The 15,197-nt window shown below is 44.5% G+C and overlaps 1 protein-coding gene across 2 annotated transcripts in view; it reads left to right on the top strand.

Moving 5' to 3' along the window:
* SACS (sacsin molecular chaperone) overlaps window positions 1-15,197 on the top strand; it is a 76,720-nt gene that overhangs the window by 48,495 nt on the left and 13,028 nt on the right. For both annotated transcript variants that reach the window (XM_079903407.1, XM_079903408.1), the window contains 3 exons: window positions 1,784-1,930; window positions 3,989-5,480; window positions 6,093-6,184. In XM_079903407.1, coding sequence (XP_079759533.1) covers window positions 1,784-1,930; window positions 3,989-5,480; window positions 6,093-6,184 — 1,731 coding nt within the window. The remainder of the gene's footprint in view (window positions 1-1,783; window positions 1,931-3,988; window positions 5,481-6,092; window positions 6,185-15,197) is intronic.

The following is a 15,197-nucleotide window of genomic DNA, read 5'->3' as shown; positions in this document are numbered from 1 at the left end:
AGGGTGAAACCAGTCAGGTTTCCTGGCTCTGAGAATCTGTGATTTAATGTAGTCATTGTTGAAAGATACCCCGTGTAGGTATGAGGGACTTTTGTCTGAACCCTGATCCTGCACGGGGCTCCCCGTGGCCCACGTCCGTGGGGTGCTGGTGTGTGGAGTGTCAGTTGGGCCCGCCCCTCGTGTTTCCTCCCTGTGCCTGGGTGGGGCCCTGAGGCTGGCTGCCTGTCAGCCTTCTCCCCTGTGGAGCGGCGAGAACATAGTCCCCCCCCCCAGTCACTTTGAGGGTTCAAGGAGATTGTGTGTGTCACAATGCTTTCTGTCTGGTGTCATCCTGATTTGGGGAGTGTCCTGTAGAACTGTATATGGGAAGAGATCGGGAAGAGATCCTGGAAGTATTCTGCTTCACAATTCTCTCATGTCTAGGAGTTTTTCCTTCCAGCCCTGACTTCACCTCATTAAAAGAAAAAATTATGAAACAAGATTATTTAGCTGAGTTTATGCGTAAGCATACTTAGAGAGAGGCTCTTTGAAGTGACGTCAGATTAGACAATTTTTTAAAACTTGCACATACAGAAGGAAGTGGACATGATCTTTGATCGCTTTAATTAACAAATGTTTGTTGAGGGCCCTCCGTGCTTGTGGTGTTTGAGGGTCTTTCTCTCGCATTCAGACATGAGCGGTATCTTGGCTGGTGTCATCTTCTTGGGTCACAGTTTTTTCCCTTTACTGACACTTAGTGTTGTACACGAGAACTCTTGAGTTCAACTTGTTTGTTATGTAATGAGATTACAAAAGACTCAGAATGTCAGATCCGATGCAGAAAACTCAGAGATCTTCCCCAGTTTCTCACTTTACTAAGGATTTCAAGGATGTGGTTAATGAAGAGGTACAAGTGAAGGAGTGTGGCGAAATCTGGGGCTCCCCCAGGCCCTTTCCTGCTGTGTCTGAGGACACCCTGTGGCCTGGGTTTAGCAGAGGCAGCCTCCACGTGCTTGTCCTTCCTACAAAAGCCTCGCGGTCTTGGCCTTTTCATATCCCCACTTTGACTGTTTTCCAAGTAGCAGCCACGCCATTTTTGTAAAGCAAACTGTGGCCAGCATCCCCATATCTGTGCTTGAATTCATAGGCACGTGAGAAGGGTTATTTTTCACCCTATGAAATAATATATTAACAGGGTTTCTTTAGTCTTCTTATACATTTACAGGTAATTCCATTCACAAAAATAAATAAATATTCTATTTAGGAACAAATTTAAAAGTAGTACACTGTGATTAATTTTCTTCTTTGCCCTGTGTTTTGAGTATCTAAGTCCATAATTTTTCCTTTTTGGATTTTTGGTCAACAATACTATATTTCTTCTGCTGGTAATTTTTACCATTAATTTGTAATTTCTGTTTTTTTTTGTGTGTGTGTGGTTATGCGGGCCTCTCACTGTTGTGGTCTCTCCCGTTGCGGAGCACAGGCTCCGGATGCGCAGGCTCAGCGGCCATGGCTCACGGGCCCAGCCGCTCCGCGGCATGTGGGATCTCCTCGGACTGGGGCACGAACCCGTGTCCCCTGCATTGGCAGGCAGACTCTCAACCACTGCGCCACCAGGGAAGCCCCGTAATTTCTGTTTTTAATGTGAAAATAACCAAACTGTAATGCTCAATCAGTCACTCCATTCATTTCTTTCCATCTTCCCATCAAATAAGCAATGTTGTGTAGAGGAAGTTATTGTAAGAGAAGTGAACACCCACGCTCCCTTCTTTCTCAACACCTGCATGTGCCTCTCGATGCCCAGGGCCAGCTCTCTACGTGTACAACAATGCGGTTTTCACCCCGGAGGACTGGCACGGCATTCAGGAGATAGCACGGAGCCGGAAAAAGGACGACCCTCTGAAGGTCGGGAGATTTGGAATTGGGTTCAATTCTGTCTATCATATAACAGGTATGGTGTTTGGCTTTTCAGTCTTGAGACTGAAAATTATTTTAGCCTATGTTTTGTACTTCATTGGGTTAACTTCAGAGATGATACTGTTTTAAAAGGCATTTTTCCCAAATTCTCTGTCAGTGGCAAGAAGTATATCAATGAAATATCAGTGCGTCTTGTGTTTTCTCAAGTTACCATGGTAACTATACCAAATCTTCATCATCTGATGCAAAAGTTAATGCCATCATTTCCGGTGGAATCAGTGTAGTATATTAAGTCATTTTATGTGAGGTTTGAGATGTTACGTGAGCTGTTGAAAGCCTACACAAAATTATTACTCTAAAAACTTTTACACTGCAAATCTTTAAGAGTCAGGCAAACTGATTTTCACAGATTTTCTTGTACATAGGTTTAAATAACAGGAAGAAGAAAGTATAATATCCAGTGGTATTGAATAACTGACAAGGGGAGGACCTTTGAAATGACTCTGGTTTCTCACTTTCCTCATAAAAATTTTACTCTCTTTAAACTTACGAGTATTTTAACCATTACTTTGAAATCATGCTTGTAATCTAGAAAGAATATGAGGTTTCTGATTCATAGTTATAGTAGGAAATACTTGAAACTCTTAGGGTAGACACGTCTAAGGGTATATGGCTGTTCTTCCAGAATCAGAGCTTTTAGTATTTACTGTAGTTTTGTGATAAAACTTTTTTATGAAATTAGCACTTGTTATCGTTTAGTTTGAAACCGTTTGTGCATTTTGAACTTGCAGGAGAAGGAGGGTTGAGCTGGCAGAGCTGTAGCTGTAGCTAGAGTGGCACATAATTTATTGCCCAAACTGGGACACTGCTGAGAGTGAAAGAGGTGGTATTATTCTCAGACACTGGCCTGAATTGGGACTGCCCTGGGCAAGTGGAATATAGGGTCACCATCACTATGGCCCATTTTTAGTAAGCCTATTTTTTAAATTGCATTTACATTATTACGATATATTGTATGATATTGTGTTAAGTAATATTAGTTATGTGTTATGTAATAACAGTGATGAAATCATTATATAACAATTATACGAATATTAATATTCATGTGTTCAAGCATTTGTGAGTTGCTCCTCACATCTGTGTCATGTAGTAGTCTTTAAATTTTCTGGGGCACACACGTGAGTTGCACAAGCATGGAGCCAGCTGTACGGGAGTGAATTGTTTAGAGAGTCCCCTGATGGCCAGCATCTGCTCTCACTGTGGATTCGTTCGCTATCGGAGAACGAGCACATTTATGTGGGACAGTGTTACCCGGGGTGCCGTTCTCTAATCCGAGGATCCGTGAAGTTCTTGAGTCCTGCTTTACAACCATCAGGAGCCTTCCTGACGTAGTTTCAATAGTGGGAGTGGAACAGGGAGTGTGGACGAGGGGGCCGTGGACCGGCGTTGCTGGTGGACTTGGTGGTTGGGCCGGTGGATGTAACATTTCCTACTTAAAATACCCGAGAGCTTAGGAATCGGCGGTTGTGACACCTGAGGCTGTGGTCAGTGACCATGCGTATTACAGGTGGACCTCACGGAGTTGTGTCTCGTGTGAAGGTTAGGCCCTCAAGTCACTGCCCATTTCTCACTCGCTCCAGGGCACGGTGCTTGCTGATCATCTGTGTTGTTCTTTCCCTTCCCTCTTTTCTCAGAGGATCTGTGGTTGAAGTTTTATTTTGAGCATAGGCTGCAACTCTGTTCTGTTTAATTGGGTTCACTTGGCTATGGGGTGCGTGTAAATATCCAAATTCTCTTTACGTATTTTAATTGTTTAATAAGTGTTTGACGATGTATCTTAGGTTTTCACAACAGTCATGTAAAGTCTCTCAATGCCTGGTACTTTTTGAATCAAAAGAGAAATCATTTTTTGTGCTCAAAGAATTCTATTTCCAAAGCTAGATTTAGTTTGTTTTTAGATAAATCTGTGTAGAGTCATCTGTGGCTCATGCTTTTTCGTGTGTAATATATGATAGTAACTATGTGCTGTAGTTGTGCCTACAGTTGTCCTTTAAATTTCAGAGTTGATCATGACTTGAATTTTCCTTTACAGATGTTCCTTGTATCTTTAGTGGTGATCAGATTGGGATGTTAGATCCTCATCAGACACTTTTTGGTCCACATGAATCAGGCCAATGTTGGAATCTCAAAGAGGACAGCAGAGAAATTAGCGAACTTTCAGACCAGTTTGCACCATTTATTGGCATCTTTGGAAGCACCAAGGAGACGTTTATAAATGGCAGTTTTCCAGGAACATTTTTCCGTTTCCCCCTTCGGCTGCAGCCCTCTCAGCTTAGTAGTAACCTCTACAATAAGCAGAAGGTTCTCGAGTTGTTTGAGTCTTTCAGGGCAGATGCAGACACGGTGCTGCTCTTTCTGAAAAGTGTGCAGGACATCTCCTTACACGTCCGCGAGGCCGATGGAACAGAGAAGCTGGTCTTCAGAGTGACTGCTAGTGAGAGTGCAGCCCTGACACAGGAGCGGCCGGATTCTATAAAGATCCTGGGGGCCGCCATCAGTAACTATTGTGAGAAGATTCCCAGCAGCAGCATAACCTGTGTCACGTACCCTATAAATATAGTTTTAGAAGATGAGAGTGCCAGGGGTGCACAGAAAACGTCTTGGCTGGTGTGTAACAGCGTGGGTGGGCGAGGGATTAGTAGTAGGCTTGATGCGTTGGCTGATGAGTTGAAGTTCGTCCCCGTCATTGGAATAGCCATGCTGCTGTCAAGTGGAGATGAGCAGGAGGGAGGAGCAGCGTCCGAGTTCTCTGGGAAAGCCTTCTGCTTCCTTCCTTTACCGCCTGGCGAGGAAAGCAAAACCGGCCTCCCAGCTCACATCAGTGGCTTCTTTGGCCTGACGGACAATCGCAGGAGCATCAAATGGAGAGAGCTGGACCAGTGGAGGGACCCGGCCGCCTTGTGGAATGAGTTTCTCGTCCTGAACGTCGTCCCTAGAGCCTACGCCACTCTGATCTTAGACTCCATAGAACGTCTGCAGGCGGGAAGGAGCCCCGACCTGCCCCTGTCGGTGGATGTCATCTACAAGCTGTGGCCCGACGTCAAGCGGGCCACGGCGCACTGGCAGCCCGTGTTGGAGCCTCTGTTTCACGAGCTGTTCCAGCACGCAGTCCTGTATTCCCTCAGCGGCCACTGGGTCCCCTTGGAGCAGGCGTGCTTCTCGGAACTGGACGAGAGTCTGGAATGCACCAGGTCCGTGCTCAGCTATCTCCAGAGCTCAGGGAAGCAGGTCGTCAGGGTCCCAGCCCACGTGGCCGCCGCCGTTCAGCTCGCCGTGTCCAGCGTGAGGCCCGTGAGGAAGGTGACGCCCGCGTGGACCCGGCAGGTGCTGCGGAAGGCAGCGCACCTGGGCGGTACCAGCGCCGCTGAGAAGCTGCATCTGCTAGAGTTCGTGCTCTCCGACCAGGCCTACGGCGAGCTGCTGGGGCTGGAGCTGCTGCCCCTACAGAACGGAAGTTTCATCCCTTTCTCCTCGTCTGTGTCTGATCAAGATGTGATCTATATAAGCTCAGAAAACTATCCCAGGTATGCGCGGACCCCACCTTCTGCCCCTGCCCGCACTTCAGTCGGCTGCTGTGAAATTCGTCAGCTGTCAGTGTGGATGTTACCTTAGGGTGACTTTTGCAGAGCTGCTTGTTAAAATAGGAAAGGATACATTTTTACATTCTAAGGTGAAAGGCATCCAGATGTTTACCAGTTAAAGAGCGGGTCCAAGCTGTTGTTTTTCTTGGAAATTCCAATAACAGAACACAGAAAAGAATGGTTATAAAGAGCTAATAGTAACTACAGTTAGTCAAAAGTGAATTATTTTGATGAAGTTAATTTAAATTAATTAAAATACCACACTAAGTAATTCTTTATAACTCAGGGTGTGTATTGAGATTTCAGAAAATAAAATGAATTTTATTCTAAGAAGTTTAGACAATTTCTGGATTTAGATATGGTCCATGATGTCCTCATGTTTTAAAGTGAAGCGTGGGTAATACTTGATCAAAAAGTGTTGCAGTGTGATTAGATGTGTGCCTTATAATTGATGTAATATAGTAATTACATTTAACTGGCTTGAAATTATATGATTGAATTTCTGTATCTTAGAATTATTAGAAGATTAAAATTGCTGTTTCTTTCACTCTTTAGGTCCCTTTTCCCAGGTCTCGAAGGAAGATTTATTTTGGATAACTTGAAGCCTCACCTTCTGGCTGCTTTAAAGGAAGCTGCCCAAACCCGAGGTATTATAGCTGTTTAGCTGTTGTTGTTTTTTTAATATATGTATTGATAAAAATGACCGTTTATGTAAGTTTCCTATTAAGTTGAACCGTTATGAAATTATTAGTTATCCATTTTAGACGTTATCACTCAGCAGTTCCATGTGGTTCAACTTCACGTACTTGTTGTAGTTTAAGATGTGTCAGTGCTGGATTCTGACATCCAGAAGAATCCGAACGTGATACTGTATTTAAAAGTCTCTTGTCACGGTCTGGCGGTGTGCCTTTATGGATGTGGTCCCTGGCACGTGCGCAGTGCTTTGCAGGTTTCAGTGCTCCCCGTTTCTTTTCCATTTGTGCCCCCAGCCTCATCCCTTGTAGCCTATCCGGTGGTGAGGGCACTCTTGTGGGTTAGAGGGCGCATACGCGGAGAGAAGGTCATCAGCCTTGCTCTGTCCTCACACCACCTGCCTCCTCCTCTGTGTGGCTGTCCTGAGGCAGCGTTGAGGAGATGCAGGCTGACAAAATGACCTCTGCCGCAGGGCCAGGAAAGGGCACTCCTGGGGTCGTAGCGAAGGCTGGGTGTCCTTTATTGGGAATCCTTTTTGGGAAAAAAATCACCATGGTTCTGTTTAGTATTATCTTTCAACTTTTGTGAGCATCCTTTCTCTTGTAAGACTGTTGCCTGAACATTTTCAAAGTTAGATATTGGCCTGAAAAATTCTAGATTTGTCCTACTAGTTGAGGTTGTAAAGCATATTCTTTGTTATGTGTCTTTTATACTATATGCTGTTTTCTTTTCAAAGGTAATGATTGTGCATCATTCATGTAAACAGAAGGGAAAGGAGCTGGAATGGGGGAGGCGAGTTCAGGATGGAGCAGAGTGACGCTGAAGGGAGTGCGGTGTGAACCGGGAGGGTGTCCCTGGGACACTGCTGTTCCCAATATCGAGATCCCTTCCTTAACTGGGAATTGTCATCTTCAGAGTAGCCTTTTTGGGGGTCTAAACATGGATTCCTACTACTCTGCCATTCTTTGCTCCAAAGTTTTAGAAATCCTTACTTTTCAAATTCTCTATTACATTCTTACATAAAAACGTCACGTTGAAATATAATGTACGTACAGAAAAGTATACATATCTTAAATGTAGGCCTAATGAAGTCTTATAAACTGAACATGCCCAGATCAAAACCAGAAGACTGCCAACACCCAGGGACTCCTGGCTGCCTTTTCTGTGACAGTCCTGTCCACTTAAGGGTAACTGTGACCCTGACTCTTGATAGCACCGATTGATTCAGCAAGTTATTGTACTCCCTGTGGGGGGAATCGCAGTGTGCACTCTGTCCGCTGCTTTCGCTTACTCCGAGTTTGTGGGATCCGTCCAGGCTGGTGCACGCAGTTGTGGATCACCCTTTCTCATGGCTGTGCTATTTCATTGTGTGGTTTTACTTTCTTTTGAAGACAGAGTTTTTGTTAATGGCCAGTAGTTTCTGAGGTAGCTAGGGGTTTGGAAATCAGTCAGAAGTTATTCAGAATCAAATCAGGTGGAAGGGGTAGAGAACCAGCAGAATCATACTGCTTTTACTCAAATGTTCAAGTACCCTGTAGCACAGAACATGGCCACAACTTGCTTCTCTGGCCTTAGATGGATGGGGTACCTATTGTAATATTTTTAGGGACAAATTAAATTTATATACTCTTAACTTTGGTAATTTGACATTGTTATAACGCTGAGTCTTCCCACTTTGTACGTCTTTTCATTTTCTCACCTACTGTGGATTCTGATTTGTTATTGTAGGATCATACCAATACCATGTTTTATCTCTGGTTCCTGGTTAATTTTTTTGACTGTTAAACTAGAAGAGATGTCTTCACTGTGTTTGTTGCCCGTAACCTGTGGCTCAGTTACCCCAGAAGTTGTCTTCGTGGTCACTTTTCCTATCTTGATTAAAGTATTGGCCTGCCACCCTTGTGATTATTTAATAATCCTGATCTCTAGCCTTTCCGGTATTTTTATCTGGCCATATGGGTGATGGGTAACTGCTTCCTGGGTATCTTCTCTATTGCTTTTATACCATTGGTTCCAGACAAAAATTTGTTTTTGATACTACTTTATTGCCATGTTTTGGGAACATGAAACATGTATAGGGACTGATGGGGACCCAATAAATGACACCTCTGCTTTCCTGAGAGCCGCGTCAGTGAAGAGATGCACAGAGAGGGATCTAGCAGGTAGACGTCGCCAGTCTCCCCTGTGTTACTGATAATCCTGGTAGTGGGGCTCCTGGCTTGCGGCGCGTGGTGGACTTGTGCTGTGACCCCTCCAGAGGTGGGTGAGCTCGCCAGGCCAGTTGCAGGGGCACTGGGAGACCTCGGGCTTCCTTCCTGGGTACGCCCTGCCCCATGAGTCTCCCTGGGCAGGGGCAGAGCCTCTTCACCCTGACTGGTTGATAAGTCATTCCTCTTTCTGGTGTGTGGGGCAGGTGGGGAACTACGAGTGGGGAGGGGAGAGGCCGAGAGTATTACGTCTGTGTAGCTCCCTGCCTGTGGTAGGGAACGTCCCAGATGTCTAACAGCACTGGGTCTTTTTTGCTCTAAATAATGACTGTGTGATTGTTTTGCTGACACAAAGCACTGTGGACTTCTGTTTACCAATTATCAGTAAAATCTGATTGGCCAATTTTGAAAGTACTGCTGCATACAATTGAAGTATGAAGTTTTTTTCCTCTGCAAGGGGTATTTCTCTAATTCTGTAGCCCAAGCAAAATCTGTCTCATTGTGTGGTAGTTTTACCTTTCACTTGCTTCACATTTAAAATCCTGAGCTAAGTATTAAGTTACTACTTGTACTTTCACCGTTTACCTCTGTTGCCTCTTTCCCATTTGCAATTACACGCTTCCGTCTTTTCCGTTTGGGGGAAAACAAAACAGACCTTGACTTTGATTCGCTTTCTTGCATCCCGACATAGTCCAGCTTCTGGAAGGAGTGGCGTGTGTTTGTTGTCTGTACTTTCTCATCATCTGTTATCACAGCACATGGACTTTTGCTTCTACGTCATTCCAATAAAATTGCCTGACTGAGGTCACCAGTTAATGACTTTTTAAAAATTATAGAGTCTAGTGGAATGTTCTGTTCCTTTTACCTGATTTCCCTGCAGCTTTGGTATTATTGGTCACTCCCTCTTTGAACTCCCTGGCTTTGATGATACCACTCTCTCGGTGTCCTTATACTTCTTTGCCTGCTTCTGAGAATTATTTGTGAATTGCCGTTCCTCAGCTTACCCCCTAAATGGGATTAGTTCAGGAACTCCTTGCTCAGCTCTCATTTTGTTCCTCACTTTCTTCGAGTATACTCATTCACCCCCAGGCATCCACTGTCACGCATATGTGATGGTCTCCATACCTTCGGTTATCACCCCAGTCTCAAGAGGGGCAGTGTAGTGCAGTGTGGTGGTTACAAGCCTGGGCTCTGTGGCCGCACAAATCTGGGCTCAGAGTCAACTCCTCCATCGTGTGACTTTGAACAAATTACCCGACCTGTCTGAGCCTCTTTCCTCATCGGTATCGTGGCAGCACAGGAACATCCTTCCATTAAGAGTATATCAGGGAGATCAGCTCGGGGCTCTGTGACCACCTGGAGGGGCGGGACAGGGAGGGTGGGAGGGAGACGCAAGAGGGAGGGGATATGGGGATAAATGTATGTGTATAGCTGATTCACTTTGTTATAAAGCAGAAACGAACACACCATTGTAAAGCAATTATACTCCAATAAAGATGTAAAAAAAAAGAGTATATCTGGGGCCCTCAAGATTCAATTACATGAAATGCAAGATTGCTTTCTTACAAGTGGAATGAAATGAGAAAAAGGATTGAGTGGAGGATGGCAGGCAGTCACAGCTTACCAACTGAATTTTATCCAGTTTGCATTATCGCAGCGGGGCAGCTTATTGATAACCTCAATTGTAATGTTTTAGTCGTGGTAGGCGTTTCTCTGAAGATCGGATGATGTGTACAGAACGTGTACAGTTTAACACGCTACCTGCTCATAAGAAATGGTGATGAGGTGGCAGCTGCTATCATTCTGCCCCTGGAGTTCCTTAGGAGTCTCAAGGTCGGCATTCTCCCAGCTGGGGTCCTCATCCTCTCTCTGCGTCTGTCTCTCCTTTTGCCTGGTCCTTCCTCTTGAGAAAGGCACCCGTTACCATGCCCAGGAATGAACCCCTCGCTCGCCATCCTTGTTCTCCAGTCTCCGGGGTCTGGGGATTGCATTTTCTCTGGCTGTGCTGCAGGCCCTCTGTCTCGGGGACACGCCGTCACTGTGCCCACACCCCTCGTCTCATCACCGCCTGCCCCGCTCGCAGGTTTCGAGCAGATCCTGACGCGGGACAGGCGCGGTCTTGTTCGTGTGGCCTGCGGGGCATCCCGTGGTTGGCCCCTCGGTATCCCTCTTCTGTTCTTGTCACCACAGGCGCTTGCAGGTGCACAAACTTGAGTTCCCTGCACCCTGTGAGACCAGAACCCTGTGAGATTTGTCACCGCCGTGCAGCATAGCGCCCACTTCAAGGTGGGTGCTTGGTAAATTTTTTTTTACCTGAATTAAGGTTTTCTCATACCTGTGTTTTGCACACGGTGTTCCTTTTGCTTAGACTACTGGCTCCCTCCTCCACTTGGCCCTGTGACTTTCCCTCACCTTCTAACCCTCAGCCCACGCGCCTCCTCCAAGTGGCTCCCTTTCCCACTCTCGCGTCTCCGGCCCTGCCCGGCACCGCAGGCCTGAGGGGCCGTCTCTGGTTCACGCCTGGACCCCGTCGCAGTCCATGTGCTCCCCTTTGCCTGGTCACAGGCACGTTTTCACTGTGCCAGACTACGAATCCTTGAGAGCAGGGGCCGTCTGTTACTTCTTTCGTACTCCCAGTGCCTGGGTGACAAGCTAATGCTAAGCCCCCGCGGCTGGGCCAGGTGGGATGGTGTTGCACGGACGAGGACGAAAAGGCAGACCCCCCACTGTGCCTGTGAGTCAGGATTTCTTGGGTCTTCAGTATCTCCTTTGCTCTCCACAATCCTGAGATAATCGTCACCCTCCTTTGAGGGCTGGGGACGTCGAAGCCGAAAGAATTTGAAGGATTTACGTGACCTGCTAGAGCTGCAGAGTTGGAACGATGATTCTGTTTTGTTTTGTTTTTCCTATTACAGATCGAGATTATTTCTGTGTTAGGTTACCTGAGCAAATGGGTGACAGTCAGAAGTTAGAGGAGCCGGTCAATGGGTTTTGAAGGAAATAAATAGAAAAAAAGTTGAGTCAGACAAATGGTAGGAATGCCTAATAGTTTGGTTTTAGCTCGTATTGAAATACATCTTTCAATCTTAAATGTACATTCTGCTACGTTTGGAGTTTTGTTTATGTGTAAGAGTCTGCAAACTGTTATCTTAAGATACAGAACAATTCCTGTAGCCGTCACGTGAGAATTGCGACAATCTGGCCTTTTCTAAGAACGGATTTAATTGCATTCTAGCACAGCAGCTTCTCTGGGGATACTCAGGTATGATGACTAAACGTGTTCATTTGTAGCCTGATGTTTTTGTTCATTTGATTCTTTGAATCCTGGTTTTTCGCTTACCTAAGTAGCTAGAAGTTATATCAGTATTTTTTTTCTGGTGGTAATTATTAAAGGAGAGAGGAAACTATACTAGTGGAGTATATAGGTGGTTGTTACACATACCACAATAAAACCATATTCAAATGACTTGGAAACATTCATTTCATCGGACATTTAGTCTCAAATGAAAGAATTATCTTGCAATTGGTATTTTAAGCTGTGGTATTTAATGGGGAAGTGTGAGAGTGCACACACCTATTATATGATGCACATAAATATTGAGATTAAAAAGGTCAGAGGGGATCCGTTCTGGGATCTGTGCCGATGAAGTGAGAGGCCCTGCGTGGACTGGCCGCCGAGGAGCGTGGTCCAGTGTGCCTAGTGCCCCCGGGGAACAAGCAAAGGTAGAGTGGCCGCCAGCTCCCATTAGGGACGGCCGCTGACGGTTCGCACAATGCTGAGTGTCAGTTATTGACTGTCTTTTTTTTTTAATAACAAGTTTTGACTCAACTTGTATTATTTCCCCCCAGTTCATGTTTCACTTGGAAGATCAGAGGATGTAAGATTTGCTTTACAGAAATTCTTTTTCTAGTAAACATTATTTTTTGAGTCAGTCTCTTCCTTGAAGCTGAAATAAATTTAGAAACCAAGTCATTGTTATAGTGGTAATTCATATAAATATTAACTTTGGTTTCTAGCTTGTGTTAAAAGCAGCTGATCCTCCACACCTGCTATGACTATATACTCTTATATTTTTAAGGTGTGAGCAAAGAGGAAGACAGGATCTTGATGTCAGCGGGCTGCACAGTTAGCGCCTGCCCTGGGGACTCTGGGTTGTGTCAGCCATCTCCCCACTTGTTGTCCGTCTCCTATTAGGGATGGAAACTAGGAAGCCGAAGCAGTGTCAGTGATGACTTCTGGAGAGAAGTTGGTCACGAGTGCTGTTCTGAATGACGCTCGTGCCTTCTGAGGTCGAATGAGGTTTCCGCTGGCCCCCTTGGGGTGTTAGGTGCTGCCGCCAGGCTTGCAGAGAGCCCGAGGGAGTGCTGAGCCTGCCGGCGGGCTGTCCTCGCCTTCCCTGTGTGCTCATTTTCTTTCCCTTTTTTCCTTTTCCTTCGAAGGTCTGCCTGACTGATGGCATACCATTTAATTGGCCCCTCACCTTATTTTGAAGTAGCCTGTAATATCCTGTTTCCATTCATGACGAAAACCCTTCTCAAAGTTAGGACTGAACATAAACACATAAACAAACAAACAACGTAGTGCAGCCCTTGAACAGTGACTCAGCATGTCCATGTGATTGTCTTGAACCGATCTACAGGAAAGCACAAGCTACCTTGAGAAGAGCTATTTCTAAACAGACACATCTGCTGAGAGTTTAGATAAGCACTTTCTGTCTCCAGGGACACCTAACAGTACTACTTAGCCTCTTTTGACAGTGCTGATGATTTTAAAGGCTAGGCCACAGAAACACAAGTCATTTATTAAAACGCTGTGAAACTATTTTACTGATACTGTTGGAGATGCTTTACAATTTCAGTGACTTTCTGATCCAGGGCAGGCAGACTTCTTTCTGTGTTAACATTTATATTTTAGGGTAAAAGCTAAAGGCTTAAATACGAAATAAACAGAAATCGGGACTTCAGATTGAATTGACTTTTGTACTTAGAATTGTGTCCTACTACATTTTCTCTCTCCTTTGTTTTCCCTGCTGTTTTTTCATTTGAGCATGACTGGTGTTAATCGCATGTTACGTGTGGTGTGCGGGTTTTATTGGCATTTTATTTATACACTGATATTAGATAACTTTCCTGAAGGTAGGCATGTTTTATAAGTTCCAAAGTTCATGCAAGGATATTGGATAGGATTATCTACAAAATGCATGTCATGTGCCAATTACTAACGTAGGACACAGTGTGGTGCATATTTGATTTTTTTGTTGAGTGTTCTGATTTTTAATTTCTAACCCTTTTTTGTATCTTTGGTATTGTATCCTTGCCTTACTTGTGATTTGGAAATTCTATTATAGTTAATGCAATTCAGTAAGCATTTTTTAGAATATTAAACAAATTAATTAAAACAATTATATCTTAATGGGACTCACAGACCGAGAAGGCTATGCTAGTCAGACTATTGACAAGATTTTATGACTTCTTAAATATTACTACTTGACTTACCCTAAGTCACACAATGTAGAAACTGATAATAATCAGAATGTGGGTATTGATGTCTTCAAAAGTTGCAAAAGTATGCCCTTGCTTAAACTTCTATGGCAGTAATTTTAAATGTCTTATTGTAACATGAAAGATAATTTTCTTGGTAGAAAGTAAGGTCATCTTCCTGATGTGTGAGTCTGTGGAACAAGGGTGTCCTTCCTTGGTTAACAAATGCTGATACAGAAAAATTTCAAGGGGCTTGAGGTGTGCCCCCTTTTATAACTTGCCAAAATTAGTCTTTTAAGAGTCTAGAAATTACGTGTACCTAGGGAGAAAATGGAATATTAGTTTTCCATAAGATTGAATTTGAGATGCTTTTTATTTCTCTATATGGGCAAATAACATACCTATAGGTACCTAGTGTTATTTTAAAATTTTATTACTTCTGGTATTGCAGATAAAATACTCTGAAACACAACATGCACTTAGAAATGAAATGTTATTTTCTAGGCCACTGATTAAAAGTCAGCAAAAATCTTTTTTTCCCCAGAGAAAACCTTGTTAGTCTCCTAGTTTATAAAACATCTGGGAGTGGAGCTGCCTTGTTGGGGGTAACCCTGCCTTCACAGCAGGGCCCGCTTCCCCTGTTGCTTGTCCCTGAAGCACTTCTGCAAAGCCCAGATCCCAGAAGAACACACTTTACTTTGTGCTAAGTACCAAGTAAGCGCTGCCTCGGAGGGTTGTGACTGTGCTCCGTACCCGGACACGTGCACAGAGCAGTCTTAGAGCTAGAACCTCAGCCTCATCCTTTCTCCAGATGAGAGACTTCCAGTCCCAGAGAGGCTGTGGTGGAGAGGAAACTGGTGGAGAGGAAGCTCCAGTGTCCTGGCGGCCTCAGCTCCTGGCAGCCTTGGTCAGCTGGGACAGGGTGCTAGCCCCCGTGCGCTCACTTGGGCCTTGCTTTATCCTGTGGCCACCCGGCTCCTGGAAACCGGGCCTCCTTATAAATTACCTACCCTTAAATAAAAGGGTATTTATTTAAGCTTTATCCACATTTTCTTTGGTGATTTTATTTGTGAACAAATCGCCACTAAAAATTATTTTCCATGTTGATTCTATTTGCAGGGCATTATAGGATAATTTTTAAAACACATCTAAATGCATTTTAGATATTTATTTAAAATAAGCACTTTCTCCAGAGAGAACTATCACTCCCACAGGCTATTATAAATACGGATTTATGTGTGATCAGCCCAGTTATGCCCTATTTTTGCGTTTTCACAGT

The sequence above is a fragment of the Stenella coeruleoalba genome (genome assembly GCF_951394435.1).
Source record: "Stenella coeruleoalba genome assembly, chromosome: 18".
Taxonomy (NCBI): Eukaryota; Metazoa; Chordata; class Mammalia; order Artiodactyla; family Delphinidae; genus Stenella; species Stenella coeruleoalba.
This window is presented reverse-complemented; position numbering and strand designations above follow the sequence as displayed.